The 20,347-nt window shown below is 44.9% G+C and overlaps 1 protein-coding gene across 4 annotated transcripts in view; it reads right to left on the bottom strand.

The window, feature by feature from the left end:
- Stk32b (serine/threonine kinase 32B) overlaps nt 1-20,347 on the bottom strand; it is a 244,385-nt gene that overhangs the window by 112,208 nt on the left and 111,830 nt on the right. Inside the window, exon 1 of one of the 4 annotated variants that reach the window (XM_076545684.1) lies at nt 19,424-19,574. The exons of the other annotated variants lie outside the window; for them this stretch is intronic. Within the exon in view, the coding sequence (XP_076401799.1) occupies nt 19,424-19,473 (50 nt within the window). The 5' untranslated portion in view covers nt 19,474-19,574. Of the gene's footprint in view, nt 1-19,423; nt 19,575-20,347 lie in introns of those variants that run through there. 4 annotated transcript variants of the gene reach the window in all.

Below are 20,347 nucleotides of genomic sequence, written 5' to 3'. Positions count from 1 at the left end.
AGAGGCCTCTGCATCTCTGCGCTGTAGGATCCAGTGGGAAATCCTGCAGAAAAGACAGGCAGTGGCAGATCTTGGGGACCCTGGATGCCTGGCTCAGAGTTTATTCTGTGTCCCCCACACACTAAGAGCTGGGTGGCTATAAGGGATGGAGAACAAGGCCAAAGCTGTGGTCAGGTGAATCACTCTAGAGACTTTGGGGCATTAAAAAACATTGTGCTACCAGTCTGGAACTTTGACGGCCCCATGGTGGGTGTGACTACAAATTGACAGGAAAAGATAGTGACACCCCCCCCCAGGTCTTCAGAACTTTACTAAAGGGTTGGTGGGTCCAGGGCAACATCAGGAAAGGATCCGGCAGAAGCACCTGAGTCAAAGAGAATGAGAGTGGGCTGAGACCCACAGGCAGGGAAGCCAGAGGAGAGGGAAGGGAAACACAGAAACTGAACATGGTCACAACACTGCTGGCCCAGTCAGCATCTGTGCCACACTTAGATCGTTCCTTTTCAGAGAAGAGGGATGCTTAGAAAGCCTAGGACCAAGGGGGCCAAAGCTACCTGTTGACTAAGCAGCAGAGCCAGGACCCAAGCCAAGGTGTGTGCTCTGAGTTTTGTGCTCAAGCAGAAAGTTTGTGGTGGCCTGGCTGAGGCAGTGGTCCCCAGGTTGCCCTTCTATACCATGTGAGAAAGTCCCCTGCTGTGGTGGTATTCTAATTGTACTGAAATGTGATTTTGATTGTATGTTAATAAAAGAGAAAGCCAAGAGGTCAGAGCTCAGAGCTAAAATCTCATCCTTCTTCCTGCGGTGGTCCTAGCTTCCTGAAAGAGACCTATTTCCTGTGTGTATGTCTTTTCATAGTCTTTTTGTTCTGCCTTCTCATTGGTTGTAAACCCAAACACGTGACTGCCTCATCACTGCCTGTATGTACAGCCCTCCAGGTCTTAAAGGTGTATGTCTCCAATGCTGGCTGTATCCCTGAACACACAGAGATCTACCTAGCTCTTCTACCAAGTGCTGGGATTAAAGGCGTGTGCCACCACCGCCACACTCTTGCTATGGCTCTAATAGCTCTGACCCCCGGGCAACTTTATTTATTAACATACAATAAAAATCGCATTACAATACAAATAGAATACCCCACCATACCCTGCAGTGACTCTAGCACAGGGTTGAGAGGCAGTAGCAGAGCTGTGCATGACTCTCAGCTAAAAGCAAGGGTTAAACCTCCCACCCAGACCCATATTCTGATGCACTGGATGCACGAGCCAAACACAGTAGCTGCTCGAAGCCTCACATTTTGGAGGAGTTTGTTTGGCAGCAAAGATTTTCCACCAGACATTCGGTTAGTTATGACTCTCAGCTGACTCAGTGCTGTGGCCCCAGAGCAATCCTCCCCTGCCATTTGGCATTCTGGATTTAACCTTACTTTAAAAGGGGTTTCTCCCAATGTTTTGAAAGACAACACGACTGTCTGAAGAGGAGGGAGTGTTTTCCTACTGACTTGGGAGACCCCCATTTCCCTGCTGGTTGTTTGCTTCCCCCCAGGGATGACACTGAGAAGCCCCCTCGCCTCTGGCTCTGACAGTTGTCCCCATTGTGGGCTTTTTGTCTGTGGGTCCAAGTGAGCAGTGCCGTTTTCCTGCCTGGCTGTTTGCTGTGGCCCATGAATCATTTAACAAGACTCTGTGTTTCTCTAGGAATCAAAGAAATCCTAATGACCCTGCAAGCCCCCTTACCTTGTGTCCTACAGTATGTCTGTCTCCATTTGTATCATCAGGAGAACCAGCAAATACTCAAACCATGGAAACCATGCCTGCTGTCTGAGCCCACTCCCTTTACATAGGATGGCAATAGGAACAGCAGCGTATCCACCTCGAGAAGCCTTTAATGAGAAAGAAAGCACTAACTGCATGGATCAACCCAGAGGGAGTGATTTCTGAAGCAGTACACACAGATAACATTGAAATAGTTTAATAGGTAAGGGTTCCGAATCCAGTACGCCTAGCCTCAAAGTTGGTCCTCCCATTTGACAGTTGCATTTCCCTTATTTTTTCTCCTTAATATTCCATCAAATATATGTATGATGCCTAATATAAATAATTGCTCCAGGGTATAAAGATAAGGTGTATTAAAAACTGGATACAAATAAATAAAAACTACAGTGGCCATTGCCTCATACCCATCAAGGTGGCTAATGCAGTGTGCAAGCAAGCATACACACACACACACACACACACACACACACACACACACACTCACACACACACACTCATGATTGTGCCAGTATGGGCAAGAACAGGAAGAAGTCAGGAGATTTGGGAACTGCTGGTCAGACTATGAAATGGTGCTGCCACTATGGGAAACTGTGGAGACTCCTCACAAACTAACAGGAGAATTATTTTACCATCCAACAGTCCTGCCTCAGAGTATTTGCCCAATAGAGTTGAAATCCAGTTTGAGAAGTGGTATGTGAGTATCACAATAGCGGCAGCAACCCTCACAGTAGTCAAGATGGGGAAGCCAGGGAAGCAGGATGTCCATGCAGTGGGAAATTATTCACTCATAAAAAGAAAACAATCTTGTCACATGCTGCAACCTGGATGACCCCCAAGGATATCGTGTTCCGTGAAGCAAACCAGTCACAAAAGACAAATCACAATTTGGCAAACAGAGCAACCAACAAAAGACCTTGTCTCAAGGTGGAAAGGTGAGGGCCTAAGGTTATCCTTTGATCTCCACATACATTCCACAGCATGTATGCACACACACACACACACACACACACACACACACACACACACACACACACACACACGGAGGGGGCAGGCAGAGGAGAAAGAAGGAGAGATCAAGAGTTTGTCTTTTAAATCCCCTTTGCTGGCATGCCACTAACAACCTAAGTTACTCCCCTTAGGCCCCACCCCTCAGGGTTCCACCATCTTCCAACTGCTGTGGATATTTGTACACTGTATGAAAATGTATTGCTGTGACTGGTGTAATAAAAAGCTGAATGGCCAATAGCTAGGCTGGAGGTATAGGCGGGACTTCCAGGCAGAGAGAGAGAACTCAGGGAAGAAGAAGGCAGCAGCATGGGCAGAATGGAGAGATAAGTAACAAGCCACGTGACGGGATGTAGAATAAAATAAATGGGTTAAAGTCATAAGAGCTAGTGGTCAAGCCTAAGCTAAGGCTGAGCTTTCATAATTAATAAGTCTCTGTGTCGTTATTTGTGATCTGATGGCCCAAAGAAAAATCTGACTACACCCAACAGTGACCAAGATTTTAATCCCTAAGCCTTTGGGGAACACTTAGGGCTCAAACTAAGTGTAATAGCACTTAGGATTAAACCCCACAATTGATGTGTGACTGTGTATGGATAGTATTATAATACCGCAATGAAAGGCTTTATTAAAAAAATACTAAATGCACGGAGAGAAATGCCATATCATAGATCCAATAATAAAAATGTCAGCTCCCCCAAAATTAATCTATAAATCCAATGGTTTTCCTGTCTGGAGCTGATAGTTTTAATAGGACTTGACAGATGGATTCAAAAGCCCATCTAAAAGAACAAAGAGTGAAGACAACCCAGAGAACTTTTGAAAAATGAGGGGAGAGACTGACTGACTAGGACCCCAAACTTTTCAGAGGAGTGCTATGATCAGCAAGAAGTAGGTGCTGGGGGAGGGTGACAGAGGGGAGGTGCTGGGGAGGGTGACAGAGGGGAGGTGCTGGGGAGGGTGACAGAGGGGAGGTGCTAGGGAGGGTGACAGAGGGGAGGTGCTGGGGAGGGTGACAGGGGGAGGTGCTGGGGAGGGTGACAGAGGGGAGGTGCTGGGGAGGGTGACAGAGGGGGGTGCTGGGGAGGACTACAGAGGGGAGGCAAGGCAGAGAGCTCAGAGAGACCCAGGGAAATGTGAAGTATGGCTGGTGGCAGAGGTGGTGTCTGTAGATTGTAGAACAAAAAATAATAAAAATAAAACATACTATTCACAGGGAAGGCGCGTGAATGAGGTTCTGTCAAAATAAAACAGCTATGTGTCAAAAGACAAAATATAAAGAATAGACACAGAATCTGCAGATCCGAAGGGTGTATTTGCAACATGTGTAATTGACACAAGTTTGATATCCGTGTTGCATAAAGAACTCTATGTGGGGCTGGTGTGTTAGTTCAGGCGGTTTAACTCTTGCAAAGGCCAGATTTCAGAGCCCAGAACCTATGCTGACTGGCTCACAACTGCCTGTAACTCTAGTTCCAGGGGGATGTGGCATTCTCTTCTGGTCTCTGTGGGTACCTACACTGATGTGCACATACCCACATCTAAACACATACATAGAGACACACACAGATGTTCATGCATGCACATACACACACGTGAAACAAATGAAAATAAATATTTTGAAAAATATAGTAGTATTTTGAAAAAAAAACAGTAGTCGATAATAAATTTAAAGTATAGGGCTGGAGAGATGGCTCAGCAGTTAAGAGCACTGGCTGCTCTTATAGAGGACCTAGGTTCAATTTCTAGCACCCACATGGCAGTTCACAACTGTCTGTAACTACAGTTCCAGGGGCTCTGACACCTTCACACAGGCATGAATGCAAACAAAACATCAATGCACATAAAATTAAATAAAATCTTTAAAAAAATAAGTTTAAAGTATAAATTGGCCAAAGTACAAAGAAAGCAAAACTCAATGTCACAAACACACCCAAAATACCAATGGTTCCTCATCCAGGTAACAGATAAAAGTTGACAGGGGTGTCCTACCAATCCAGAGAAATCTTAACATCATAGCATTTCCAAACCCATTAAGGAAGAGCCAAAGTGGAAAGATATGTGAGATAAATTCCGGAAGTGATAACTATTCCTATAAAAGGCAAAAACCAAAGCTGTGCTAGGACCCCAGGAGAAGGAAGATCCTCCATGGATGCAGCAGAGGGAGGCTAGTGCAGACAGACAAACTCACAGCAGGAGTTTGTGAGCTGGTGAAAGTGAACAAGAATTTTAAGGCAATCATCAGCCAACAGCAAGGCAGCACCTGGCAGCTCCTTCCCAGGGGATCAGGGTATGTCCAATGCTCAGAGGTCAGGTGGGAGGTATTCATGCAGGAGGCACAACACCTTCCCAGCATCACTACGCTCACAAGGAGAGAGAGCACATAGCAGGTCAGGAGAGCTTCTTGGAGTTTACCTGCTGTGAACTAGAGCTGAGGCAAGCAAACTCCATGAAGTCCTGTGAAGTTTGGGGTAGAGAAATGTCTCCAGAATAAAAGACCCAAGCTGGGCAACCCTCCCTCCAGTGATCCAGAATGCAAACAGCCAGGTTGTAAAAGCAAAGAGAGAAGTCTCCCATGACCCAGGAACTTAGCAATTCAGGTGCCTAGCAGAAAGAGCTTCCAGAACCAACAGCATGCCATCCCAAGAGGAAGGCATCCTGACCCCACTCTCAGACTCACAGTCAGGACTGACTCTGTCGGTAAAAGCTGTATAGAGTGGAGCTATTGCGATTCACAGTGATCTGTCAAGTCCTTTCTGACACTCCATAGAGAGGAGCTCCAGGGTAGCAATCAGGGAAATTGCAAGGAGAAGGAACTGTTAATGTCCTGAACAGTCCTGTGCTGTGACTGCAGCATATTGTCTTCGCTTCTGAGAATGTTCTGGCAAAAGCAGCCTCAAGGGAGAAAGAGTGTATTATCTTATCATTCAAGGGTACTGTCTATCAGGGAACAGAGAGGGATGGATGCTGATGCTGCTCAGCTGTCTTTCTCCATCCACACAGTCCTGGTCCCGGCTGGAGAGTGCTGCCACCCAAAGTGAGCTGGCCTCCCTACCTCAATTAATGCAATCAGGACACCCACAGGCATGTTCAAAGGTCTACCTCTTGGGCAATTCCAGAATCTGCCACATTGATTACACTAACCATCACACTCCCTTTAACGTGTAATCATTACACGGTTTTAAAAGTTTTTAGCATTTCCCTAAGTGTTTTAGCCTATAGTTGGAGCTCATGTGATTCCATTCCAACAGGTGTAACTTTGGCCTCTTGGGCGGGAGGAAGGGGATCCTTCAGACATTATTGATCTTTAACTCGAAATTGGTAGATACTACTTACATTACTGATTTTATTCTGGAGAGAACAGCATTGGTGTTTCCACCAAACTATAATTTTTAAATAAAATAGTAATAAATCTGCAGCAAGACCCACATGAAGAAGAATCCAGATTAAAGCAGTCTCCTGAGTCCAGTGACCCTACACAAGAAGGGAACAAGCTCTTCCAGGACATAAATGTTACTTTGTATCTACTAGTCAATGATACAAATTTTCCAGACATTGGGTTGAGAACACACAGAAAATAGGAATATCCATTCCTGAGGAGGGTGTCACAATGCACACAAAGATTATTAGAAGTCAGATTTCCATAGAGACAATTAAATGTAATTGTGAAAACCATGCTCTACTATGAAAGAGTTAAAAAGTGTAAGGATGGAGAATTGCAACACGTGTATGAAAGAGGACCGTGGTTGTAGTAGGAATTCTAAAAAGTTCTTATTAATAAAATCAAACCCGAGGCCAGTTAATGGGGTGAATACTGAAAGGTCAGAGAGACAGAACTAGCCACAGCTTTCTCACCTCGACAGATCCTCAGCTGGTCTTGTCTCCTCAGACTGGAGGCCTCTGAGTCCTCATCCGGAATGGGTCTCAGCTGAATTACTGCTCAAAAGCCTGAAAGCTTAACCAGCCAAATTCTTCTAGTTTCTGGTCCTCACGCCTTATATATCTTTCTGCTTTCTACCACCACTCCCTGGTATTAAAGGCTGGCTTTCTGGGATTAAAGGCGTGTGTCACCATGCTTGGCTATTTCCAATGTGGCCTTGAACTCACAGAGATCCAGAGGGATTTCTATCTCTGGAATGCGAGGATTAAAGGTGTGAGTGCCACCATTTTCTAGCCTTTGTATCTAGTGGCTGTCTGTTCTCTGACCCCAGATAAATTTATTAGAGTACACAATATTTTGGGGAACACAATACCACCACATTTCCTCTCTTTTTGTCTAAAATTAAAAAAGCTTATAACTAATACAAGAAAAACTATCCAATAAGTATATACAATATATACAGCCAAATATTACATTAATGATGTCTAGTCCATTAACATTTGACAGATTCAGATAAAAACTCCATTATATATATTAACAATGTCCAGTCCAGTAACATCTGATAAACTCAGACCAAAAAATTTTCATTACTTATCTTATTTAAAATAAGTAGTTCCTTTTTAAAAGTAGATTCCATAATCTCCCTTTTTATCTTATATCCATATTTTCTCTTTTTTCTTTTCATAATAGATTCAATAGTCTACCTTTTGTCATTTTTATATCTTCCCCTTTTTCTTCAGTGTAGATTCAATGATCCACCTATTTATCCTATTATTTCTTTATCTTTTTTCTCAGAGTAGATTTGATGATCTATCTCATATCTATATTCTCTTTTTCTTTTTGCTTTCTAGGGGTGAAGATATCTTTAGGGAATCTTGAAAAGAAAATTTTGGGGTTAATCATCAAGTCCTGTATCATTTGTCCAGTCTCTGGATAATAGGAAAGTTCAGGGCTTGTTTCAAGTCCTTGTTTGAGTAGTCTGTCAGGCTGGTTCATCTCAACTAGTCCTCTCGAAATTGTTCTGACCAGTTTGTAGTCCAAAGTCGATTTTTCCATGGTGTTAATCGGCTTAATGGCTTTATCATAGTCCATGTGGAATCATTGTTGTAGGATCCTGTCATCTTTTTGAAAATTTCAAAGTCACTGTTAGGCATGGTCATGGTTTCCTGCAGACTTTTTTTTTTTTTTTTTTTTTTTTTGCCTCCTCTGTGGTTTGGAGCAATCACAGTCTGATAAATGTCTGTCTCTCAGAACCATGAACATTCTTCCCTAGAACAGAAAATCTTCACAACAATTTCTCCCCACCATTTGTCTTGCCAAACTTTTCCAAACTGACCTTTGACGATGCTTTCTTATAACACGATGATCCTGGCAATTCTCTGAACCAGCAGCAGTAAACCCTTCGTCCCAGGTAGCAGCATCACCGCAGTCACCAACATGATGAGAAGGAGCTGGCAATGTGGAGCAGTAGCCACTGCTTCCATGGTCCCACCACTGTTTGTGGCTCAGTCTGGGCCAAAGCTTCTCCCAAACCTCCTAGGCCGGCCTCAAACTTGGGATCTTCCTGCCTCTGTCTCCTTCAGCAAATCCTACCGGCGTGTGCCACCACAACCGGCTGAGTGTAGCTTGGGCCTGAGCTGGGGCTCACAAGGCCACAGGCAAACAGCTTTTTCATGAATTCGTAACACGAACGTTGGGCACCACATGTAGCAGGAATCTTAAAGGTTCTTATTAATAAAATCTAACCTGAGGACAGTTATTGGGGTGAATACTGAAAGGTCAGAGAGACAGAACTAGCCACAGCTTTCTCACCTCGACAGATCCTCAGCTGGTCTTGTCTCCTCAGACTGGAGGCCTCTGAGTCCTCATCCGGAATGGGTCTCAGCTGAATTACTGCTCAAAAGCCTGAATGCTTAACCAGCCAAATTCTTCTAAATTTACAGATAAATTTATTAGAGTACACAATATTTTGGGGAACAGAATACCACCACATGTGGTGCATGAAGCCTGCATGCTACAATATTGGGAATGAGTACTCATTGGGCAGGCTTATGAGTGGCCTTGTAGACTTGCCTGTGTTTGAGAACAATCAGTTTGTTTTAGACAGAAGTAGGAACTCCTCAAGCACAATACTGAAATACACCCCCATATGCAAAAGTTAAAACAAGTGAAGTTTCAAAGACAAAAGAATGCCTATTATCTGTGTGTTTATATATGTGTGCGCACACACACACACACACACACACACACACACACACACACACACGTGCAATTTAACCCTGGTATGAGACAGTTGACTTCTTACTAAGAACAACAAAAGTCAGAGGACAGCAGAGCCACGCTCTAACATACAGAAAGAAAAAACTAAAAATCAGTCAACACTGTCCTCAGTAAAACATCATTCACAAGAAAGTTAAAACATTCCCAAACAAAACATAGAGAATTATCCCCAGCAGATCTGCCAAAGATAATAAAATGCTTAGCTAAGGAAGAGATGAGGGAAAGGACACAAGATGCCAGGCCACACCTTCAGACCTTCATCGAGGAGTGAAGACCATCTATGCTCATACAGGAGCACATTGAGGGAGTGTATCTTAAAGATTCACCACTGGGGCTGATAACAGTCAGTAACCTAAGCTACACTGTATTAATGATGCTTAAAATAAACATGACATCAATGTAGAGAAATGCCACCACAAAACGCACACGGGTGGCATGCCTGAGAAGATCCTTCACAGCACCATCTGGGATAGTGGGAAAACAAACATCAGAACATTCCCCAGCAAAAGAATGGATAACCATGCTGAGATATTTTCATACAACATAATCTTCTCACAGTAATACCGAAATAAAATTAGAGTCTACAGTCCTGGTGTGAATATACCTCAAAGCATAAGCAAACAGCAAAGCAAGGAGCCAGAGATTCCTGTCTGTGATGTCATACATGTGCTGTGTGAAGACACACACACATGACCCAGCATGCTTATGCTTAGCGATGTATCCATGTGCAAAACAGCAAGGCAACTGGACAGCCAGGAAGAAGTGGTGCTTACGTCTTCTTCCGTATGCATCCCATTATTCCATAAGAACAGCGGGAAACACACACGTGTGTGTCCTGTAAATCTGACTTAGACTAATGGCACATTCCTTGTAGAATTTTTATTTCAGATGTAAGCCAGAGGATGAAGCAAGCAGCACCCAACACAGTAAGAACTTGATAAACATGTGTTGCTTTGGTAATTAAAATAACAAATTCGGAGTTTCCAGACAAAAATCTCTGCAGTTTGTGTTTTTAAAGGAAAGTGTATTGAAGTCTGTGGTAAGTGTGAATGAGACTATTGATTACTTCCTAGAGACAGGGTTGATGTGAGTGGGAGGTGTTTTTATAGCTAAGCAAAAGTTTCCTTCCAGGCTTCCTCCTAAATACGGTGACAAATGGACTTTTCTTGATCTCACTGTGTCAATAAAGTGACATCCTCACTGGCACCATTCACTTCAGACATAGCTCACTCTGCAAATAAACAGCATAAAATAGTGTACGGCTAAAAGGGAGCCAGAACTCCTGCCAATCACTCTCCCACAGAAGATGGAAATCTGTTGGTCTTACAGCCCATGTCCATGACCTCCACACACAGTGAGCCCCAGCACATCCCTTTTCTGGCCAGGCACACTTGGAAATAGTGCTTTCTTAACACAAGAAGACCATCACCCCAGAACAGACCGCCATCCTTGCTTCTAACGGCGTTCACTCCATCATGTCCCTTCCTGCTCTCTCCCTCCCTCCCTCACTTGCTCAAAGTGTTTTCCCAGAGGGAGCCTCACTTCATGCCATTGCACCAGCCAGTCATGGGTCCTGTCTCACTCAGGTGATGTGCTCCCTTGGTGGGTAACGAAGAGCAGTGGATGTTGCTAAGTGCTGGGATGGAGGAAACCCAAGGTGGAATGGATGTACAAGGATCATGTAGGGATGCTGGGGGGTTAGGGGAAGGGAGTAACTCAGGAGAAGGCCTTGCAGAGGATGAGGGGGGGTCGGGAAGAGGGAGCAGCAGAGATGAAGCTTGTAGGTGTGATATGCACAGTGCTCTTGGAATAGGGCACACAGTTCATATTTTACACACGGTTAGAGAGTAAAACTAGAGGCCAGATATCGGGTGTCAACCTTCAGCCGTTCCAGAAGGAAACTTCTGTCACTCATTACAGCCATACAATGAAAGGTTCTGAGCAACAACCATTCATTTTGACGGTTTACTAATTATTATTCTAATTCTGTAAATTTGCAGCTCTATACAATGCATGAGGATGAGATGCAGGTAGCTAAGATTTTCATCACCTTCAAATATTTCTGTCTGAAGGTGTGGGTCATGTGTACCAACTGCCGTAATGAGATAGAGTTGAGGTTTCCCACACATGTACACCATGTACTCGTGAGAGCAGTGCAGTGCTGAATTCCAGCCTTGCATTATCATCGTGCTTGGTGCTTTGAGCTCCTCTCTTCTAGTTACACACAAATACATAGGAGGTTGGCATGGAGCACTGGGAACCATTGCCCCCACTGTGCACTGGACACTAGAACTTAGTATTCGCCTTTGCGTCTGTTTAGAACACTCCTTTACATCTGTACTTCTTTTCTTTCTTTCCTTTTCTTTTCCACATTCTGATCACAGGAATGTGAATGTGTATGCAGTGCCCTCGGAGGCTAGAAGAGGGAGTTAGATCCCCTGAAACTGAAGTTATAGATGGTTAGGAGCCATGATGTGGGTGCTGGGAATTGAACCTGGGTCCTCTGGAAGAGCAGCCAGTGCTCTTAACCTCTGAGCCATCTCTCTTGCCCCTACACCTGTACTTCTTGAAAATGAGCCACAAGCAGTCCCCCCCACCCAGTACCTGACACTGCCCTCCACTGCCTCCCTATCCCCAACTGAGATGTATATTCAGGCCTACCATCTGGAGATCCCCACTCTACAGATCTGGTGACTCCAACAACCTCAGTTTGGAGGGCATAAGAGCAGAGACCCACTGGCCCACCATTCCCTGGGGGCTGGGTCTTGTTCTCCGTAGCCATCCTCGTCCTCAGAACACAAGTTAGTTTTGAAGGTGACATGTGCCCCCTCCCTTTCTCTGGCCCCTTGGCTTCTGCTAGTGTTCAAACTTGCTCTAGTCCTAACTCCACCCACAACTTGCTCAGTGGCCAAAGAAATCTTTTCAGGGAAGATCTGACGCCTCTGCTAGATCCAACCCTCTGAGCTTCGGCAGGTAGACACCTACCCTGGTGCCTGCTCCTCTCCTTGTCTTGAGTGTTAGGCTCTGCAAACACCAGTGTTCACTCTGACGTCAGCGCTGGCCTCCCTCTCCCTGCTCCTGCAGCCTGGGACGCAGTTCTCCTCTGGGATGCCTTCTCTGAATGGAGCCCACCCTTCACCTTGCAACAGGGAGCATCAGCGTCACCTCCCCAATGCCTCCAAACTCTCCAAGAACACGAAGCAATTTCTTCTCTAGTTTTCTCAGCTCTGGCCAATAGACCTAGGCTAGTACTTATTTCCTCATCCATATTGCCTTCCAGGTTTGAGCTTTGAGACCAAAGACATGCTTATCTGTCCCGTGGTGCTAGTGTGGTCTACAGAATGAAGTAGATGCCAAGTATACTGGACAAACCACTGTTCATAGCCATTTGCTAGAGATCCACCTGCCCCACTAACCCAAATCCTGCCCGAATTGGGGACACCCAGTAGCCTCTCAGAGAATACCACCACCAGGACCAGTACATATCTACATCCTTGGCTCCCTGCCATCCATACCTGGTTTCTCTCCTTCTTGCTTGGCTGTTCTCTCCATATCAGTCTAGCATAAAGCCTACCTGAGGTACCTTGGTCATTATTAAAGGAGAGGCTTACACTTCTTAGACCTAACTTGGGACCCCCCTAGTCTCCATCCACTTCTCAGTGCAAAGTACTGATGTGAGGTTGCCCTGGGGTTGATGTCACATCTCATAGCAGTGTGCAGAGACAGACCAAGTTATGGTCCCTGGATTCATCTGCCCATCACTCCCTACCTGTTCCTGAGGACTGAGGCCTGCCTCTCCATGCACACAGACTCCCTGAGAAAGTCAGCTGCAAGCGTGCTCACACTTGTCTGTATTTGCCGCTCAGCTGGGCTCTTCAACTCAATATTCAATCAAGTTTTACTGAGGGTCATCCATGCTGTGGCTGGCAGGGATCGCAGGTGCTTCTTGTCTATTTTTTTTAAAAGCTCCCCCAGTGCCTGACCTCAATGACACTCACCCAGGACGGGGGCACCTGCCTACCACCCATGATGGTGTGTCTGATTGCATCGTGATGTGTAATGTCTTCTGAGCCACGGGGAGCCAAGCCTTCTCACCACTGGGTAGAAACATTAGTTATTTGATTCTTCGTGTCAAACTCTTTGACAGTTTAATGTCAAATTTTTGGCTTGAACTTAGAATCAACAGGGATCAAACAGAATAGACAGAGTGAAACTAGATTGTTCCTTTTGTGATTTAAACAATCCTTTCAAAAAGACCATCACTTAAAACTTCTGCTGTGGTTGAATACTGATTCCAAAAAGACATGTCCACATAGAGTCCGTGAACATGAAATTATTTAAACATGGGGTCTTTGCAGATGTGGCTAAGGACATCGGGAGCAGCTCCCCCTCAACTATGGTGTACCCTAAATCCACTTTCTGCAGTACTGGCAGATTGATTGTAGGGCTTTGAACAGGCTAGGCCAGTTCCTGCCAGTGAATGATACTCCAAGCTCCAAACGTCCTTCTAAGAAACAGGAACGGAGGGGAAAGGAAGCAGAGAGAAGGAGCTGTGAAGACAGAGGCAGAGCCTGCAGGACCTTCAGAGCCACCCGGAGCTGCAGAGGCAAGGAAGGGTTGTCCTCTGCAGCCCGCAGAAGGAGTGCACCCTGCCCATGATTTATCGCAAGCATCCGGCTTCCAGAGTATGACAGCATAAATAACTGTATTATGAGCATATGCACGTTCACTTGTGTATGGATGCACATGTATGTAGGGTCCCAGGCATATGTATGCGTTAAGAATATGGGTGCACATGTGTATGGGGGTACCTGTGTGGCAGAGGGTGTGTTGCCAGAGATCAACCTTGAGTTTTATTTTCAGGTGCCATTTACCTTGTTCATTTGTTGAGACAGATTCTCTAACTGGGACCTGGGGTCCCCTGATTAGACGAGATTGCTAGGCTAAGTGACCATCATGTCCCAGGAACCCACCTCTGTCTGCCTCCATAGTTCTAGAACTGCAAACACGCAGCACTATGTCTGCATTTCTACATGGGTTCTGGGGATCGAACTCACATTCTCATGCTTGCATGGCAAACACTTTGCTGACTGAACCATTTCCCCAGCCTAAGTAGCCAAATAACTGAATTTGTATGACATCAGTTTGTTCTAATTGTTGTGGCAACTGCAGCAAAACCATTGATGTTTTCATCAGGTTAGACAGTCATGGCATACGAAGGTATCAGGAAGCCCAACTTTAATTTCAAACAAACAAAAAATCCTAAGACTTGAAGCCAAGAGTAGAGTTCCTGGAGTGGGGACCCCATTCCTCTTTCATTCTGTGGATCCAAGGAAATGTTGAAGATATTAGTCAGAGTGAACAAAGGGAAGTGTCATTGGGCCTTTGACAGAAACCCCATCTCAATCTCCATCCTTCTTATCCACTCCTGGAAGTGGAGATATTCGATGCACCGCTGGCAGCCATAGGAGCAGTCCCCGTGGGCAGGACCCTCTGATGCAACTGTCTCAGGAAGTCACAAGGACCGTCAAATCCTCCCCTGCCCCTGTGTGCACACAGCACCTAATGGCCATCCATTCTCAGGAAGCCTTGGTTTGTCTCCCACACACATTTTTCTCTCCCTATCTTTTTCCATTTCAGCATAGCCTTTCTCTTGCTGTAGCCTGTTATCTTCATATTTCTGATCAGGCCTCTGAGAAAACATCTGCCAGTTCTTTACTTCCCCAACAATTAAATCCAGCTGGGCCTGGGGACCTCATTTAAGAAGCTAGTTCATTCTTATTAATCTCCCGAGTGAAAACTCATCATAGTGATGGATGGAGTAGAATCAGGGTATTAATAACGGACACCTGCAGTGTTTTCCTTGCTTACAAAGCGTCTTCACAGGCAGGCCCTCATTGGAGGTTCCTGACAGTGCCCCAGACAGCTGTCAATCACAGTACCTCCCTCCCATGACAGGAAGGAACTGGCTGAACCAGGCTAGCCAACCTCATAGTACCACCCTTCTTCACATCTCATCCCCAGGGGATGGAGGGATGGGCACATGGCCAAAGCTAGAGAGACAACATGTTTTCCAGTGTTGTAGACATAGCTTCATTCTGCTGGACCTCAGCTTCCTCAATGGTTGGTTCTAGAAGGTTCCAGATGATTTCCTTTCCAAATTCATCAGAGAGTTCCCTGTGCTGCGTATTCAGTGATAAATTGTGCAAAGAGAGGCCAATGTAGGGACAGCTGCTTTGGCAGGCTGTCTGAGAGCATCTATTCATACTCAACAGACACAGGTCTATGGCTCAGATATTCCACATCTGGGTTTACTCCACCAACAGTATGAGTATTTATGCCCAAAGCCTTGTACCTGACTGCTTCTAGCAGGGCTCATGGTACCAGCCTCAAATTATAGATGACTTGATGGCCTACACAACTGATAAACTTGTTGTGACATATTATTGCTGGAGGACACCACATATCAATGAGAGGGACCAGTGTACAGGTGTCTACACTGTCTAGAGGAACCTCACACACACAGAACTGAGCAAAATGAACCAGACACAGTGACTCACCATGCCATCATGATACTGGGAGCATATCTGACACCTGCTGTGTGGCTGTGGCCCCATGAAGTAGACATAGGCAGAATGAACCTATGCTGTCCACAGCTAAGAGTGAATCCATCTTGGGGGACATGGCTGAATGGTGCTCTGGGGGTGCCCTGGGCTCTGGTCTTTTTCCTTCACATGTATGGGTGCACTGGGTTTTGTAAATACCCTCAAGTTGGATATTTAACATTGGTGCACTTTAAGGCATACAGGGTAGCTTTTTAAAAGGTAATTTTGCAACCAAATAACAAAGTCTGTTCATTCCCTGAAAGAGAGCTGCCACAAGGTCTCTGCAGATCTGACAGTGTCAGGAGGAGGCTGTGACACTTGGAAGGGTGAGACGATGGAATGGGGACCAGAAGACACACCACTGTTCAGGAGAATGAGCTGTCGGCAGGTGAGGGCTTTCCCAAGTTGTTCCAGGAGGCTGCTCTGTCCACCACCTCAGCACAGAGGCCCTGCCAGCAAGATGCCACAGACCCACCTCCACCCTGTAGTCATCCTGAGTCCATTGCTATGTTATCTTTATTTCCCTGGAGCAGAATCCTGCTTCCAACCCCTGCTGCAGGTGTTCCTGGTACCCAAGACACCATGTACTTTAAAGAGCTGGTTTGTGGCAAGAACAAGACCTCTACCCTTACTGCCACCAAAAGGCCATATTCTCTCCTGGCTGTCTGGCTGCCTTTCTGCCCTCCTGTCTGAAGCTTTGCTTTGAGGAGAAACGGCAAGCAAGACTTGATGGCGTTGACCATGGTGTCTGAAGTGCCACTGGAGCGAAAGGTCCACACTGAACATATTTAGCAGACAGGACTGGAGTAGACGGTGCTGAGAAAAACTCCCTCAAGGACAAATTATCTACCCAGGGAAGTAATCAACTCAGATGACTTTAAATTAGGTTGCCGCCTTTTCAAGGATGGCCACGGCTTTAACATTCGGCTAGAGGAAGCCAGCTCATTTGAAATTCACAGAGACCAAATTGCTTGGTTGAGTCTAATGTGTTCTCCGGGCTCATGATCTAGAGACCTGGCCTCTGCCAGCCTAGGCATTGCTTACAGTGGACTGTTGTGGCATTCCCATAACAGCTGGCAGGCATGCCGTTGTCCTTTCTATTCAGCCAGTAGGAACAAAACCCCCAGGCTGCATAATTGTAAATGGCGGCACTCTTGATCATTGTACTGTTGCCCGTACTTGATGCACACCAAGGCTTCTTCACAGCACCACAGGACAGCCGTGCCCAGCGGGCAGTACACTCCCCATTTCACACATGAGAAGACTGAAATTGGCAGAGATAGAACTTCTTACCCAAGTGACCCATAGGAAGGGGTGGAGGCAGACTGTTTTCATCTCTGAATCCACGGAGCACTCCAGGAGCAGAGAACTCCAATTGATTTAATCTCACAGCTATCTCAATTGTCAAATGTAAAGGTTCCTGGCATGGGGCTTTATTTATAGAAAGTTCTTAGAAAAAAATAACAACAACAACAACAACATTCCTTTACCTCTTCTAAATATGTGTTGCGAACCATTCTTCTGGTTCAAGTTGGAGGGTGTGTTTTCTGAAGTTATTCAAACTCCATGGAGTTAAGGATTCTGGGAAAAATTATCCACACAAAAATAGTGCCAATTCAACTTGGATCTGTACTCTGCATTCTTGGATGAGAATGTCCAGACATGAGACATCTGTTTCATGTGGACTATTGGGGTTCCAAGACCAAAGCCATTTGAATGTACTTTAAAAATACAGGATGACGCCTGTAAGAACAAAATAACCAGCCTATTTAGAAGTCAGATGCAAAAGGAAAGAGATTTAAGTCCACAGGATGCTCTGATCAGCACTAGTCAGTGACCCATACTCAATGGTCCCTTTCTGTGTAGCAGGTGCTATGCTACAGAACAGAGCAGTGACCAAGAGAGGCATCTGCCCTTCCTCAGAGAGCCTCTCTAATCTCTCTCTGAACCAGAGTGTAAAAGAGGTGCCATCAGAAACAATAGCTATGATCTTACGGAGCTCAGCCTGGTGTCTCATAGCTCATTTCAGACATGGTCATTAGTATATCCATTTTACAAAAGAGAAAACAAGACAGAATTTTTAAGTAGTACCAATTAGAATTAACTCAAAAGATCTTATAGAGAACACTAATAAAAAATTCTGTATGTCGCCGGGCGTTGGTGGCGCACGCCTTTAATCCCAGCACTCGGGAGGCAGAGCCAGGCGGATCTCTGTGAGTTCGAGGCCAGCCTGGGCTACCAAGTGAGCTCCAGGAAAGGCGCAAAGCTACACAGAGAAACCCTGTCTCGAAAAACCAAAACCAAAAAAAAAAAAAAAAAAAATTCTGTATGTCATTAAATCATAAATTATTGAAATAATCCAATGAAGTGACTTTTAGGTAATCGGACTTATTTTATGGGCTACAATTAGAAGTGTTGCCCCAGGGGAGGCTCTGTGGTCACTACTAAATTGTGGCAATGGTTCAGGGCATACCTTTCTAGAATTTGGTGAGGGCAGAGATATGATTCTGCTCATCCCAACTGCATCTCAAGCAACCAGTGTAGGCTACACATGAAAGGTGCCCTGTCAATGTTTGTTGAATGAACAAGTGAATGAATGAATGATTACCACCTTCATTATGGGAAGTCTTCCATCATATATCTTCATCTCTCTCAACTCACTCTTATAATTCTGCTAATCCATGAGGTACCTTTCCTCTCTCTAGCCCCTCATGTGGATATTGACTTCTCGTCTACTTTTCAGATATGTTTCTTAAGGGAGTTTTGTTTACAAGGGTCTCTCTGCTTCTTCCCTCTGCTTCCTCCATAACCATCAGTCCTTAAGCCCTGAATCGTCTGTTTCCTCTTTCCTATCTCTCACTGTTCCATGCAGAATTGCTCCTTCTAAGGTCAAGTTCATGCATTCATTTGGCCATTGATATTTACTGAGTGTCTACTGTACAAGAGCAGGCAGGCAGAGCACTGGAGAGGCATTTACAGACTTCCCCTCTTCAGGCACCAGAAAGACAGATATTAAAAAAAAATAGCAGTGAGTGAGTGTCTAGAAGCAGTTGAATGTCTACAAGGAGGACATAAAGTCCTGTGAGGGTGGTGTCTGCTTTGTCCGCACTCTGGCAGGTGACATCAACCATTCTGCACAGCCCTACAAGGAACCAGGAGGGCCCCACTTGCAGTCTTGTTTCATTATCTCCTGCAACTTTCACCAGGAGTTCCATTCCCATGGACTCTAATGTGTTTGCTGGCATTCCCCACCCATGACCTTGGCATCAAACACTCCTTCCTACATCTCCATCTCTACCACCCAATGCATTTCTTTCTAGTCCTTTCCTGGAGCATTGGGGTTCCCAGGACTCCTGTCATCTTATGCTGGGGAAGCTTTCCAGAAGTGCATTGGCCCTCTGCAACGATGGCAGCTGCATATCTTTTCTGCCCTATGCCACCAACTGCTCTGTTAATGTCACACAGGCGCATGTGCAGAGATGCTTCCTGAACATATCTTCAGCCCACAGTGAGAGTTAGGGGAGACCAATATTCAACTGGAGGCCTTTGGATGAGCTCATCACCTCTTTAGGGTTTGCACAGTTGGAATTACTTTGCTTGTACTTGGGTTTCATTTGTTAAATTAGCATCCTTTCTTGAGGGTAGGGTGGGATTCTCCAAAGGCTACATATGACACATGACATATGTGGGGTGAAGGTGGAATGATGCCTCTGGATTCTGAGGTCTTCTAGTGTTTTCTAGGACAGTAAATTTGAGTATAAACACCTTGATTTTCAAAGACTATCTCAGTTTGTTCTCAGCATTTCTTATGCATTCTTACTTGGCTTCTGGTTATTCCTAGTTAGTGTCTGAGATCTCATAATTATCAATGAACAACCTACCTGGACTTCAAGCTCTCCTTGATACACTCAGATACAAAAAGCAACCACATTCTGCCATCTTGTTTATGATGTAAGAAAATGATTTCTAGAAAATAAAATTATAATTAATAAAATCTTTCCTAAGTCCACTAATACTCAAAAATTTGTTAACCTGTTTCAGTATTCAGCTCAAATGTCACCTTCACCAGAAAGCCACATTTGACCTCTTCAGGCCAATGCAGTATGGTCAGTCATTGCCACAGTTGTGGGACTTCTTGTCAATTACCACCAAAACCAGATGCTCATAGACAGCTGGTGGCCTGTCCTATTGACCACTGTCTTCCTAGTATGTATTATACTTTAGTTCCTTGCATAAAGTCAAAAACAGATGGGTGGAAAAGTAAAAAAAAAAATGGGTAGAAGATGGGACCATAGATGGAGTTTGTGCAGATGAATGCATTCATAGATGGATGAATGCATTCCTAAATGGATGGATGCATTCCTAGATGTATGGATGCATTCCTATATGGATGGACGCATTCCTAGATGGATAGATGCATTCCTAGATGGATAGATGCATTCATAGATGGATGCATGCATTCATAGATGGATGCATGCATAAATAAATAGAAGGAGGGGTGGGTGGATATATGGATATATGGATGGATGCACAGAAACAGAATGATGACTTCAGGACTGTATAAAATATAGGGAATGCCTCTGCTCTGGTGGCTTCTGAGTTATTTGAGTTGGTTTCATCATATCTTTAGAGCTCTCAAATGTTGAGGGTCCTTAAGTTCCTTTAGACTGACCTTCATAGTACCATATATACTCACTGATTTACATGAAAACCCTCAAATCTACTTTCTACCCATTTCTTCCAAGCATAATCCAAGTCACTACCATCTTTTACTAGCTACTATGAAAGCCATGTGACTTGGGGGC

Source organism: Peromyscus maniculatus, chromosome 10, assembly GCF_049852395.1.
Source record: "Peromyscus maniculatus bairdii isolate BWxNUB_F1_BW_parent chromosome 10, HU_Pman_BW_mat_3.1, whole genome shotgun sequence".
NCBI classification, from domain to species: Eukaryota; Metazoa; Chordata; class Mammalia; order Rodentia; family Cricetidae; genus Peromyscus; species Peromyscus maniculatus.
Note: the sequence above shows the minus strand (reverse complement) of the source record. Positions and strands in the feature narration are given on the sequence as shown.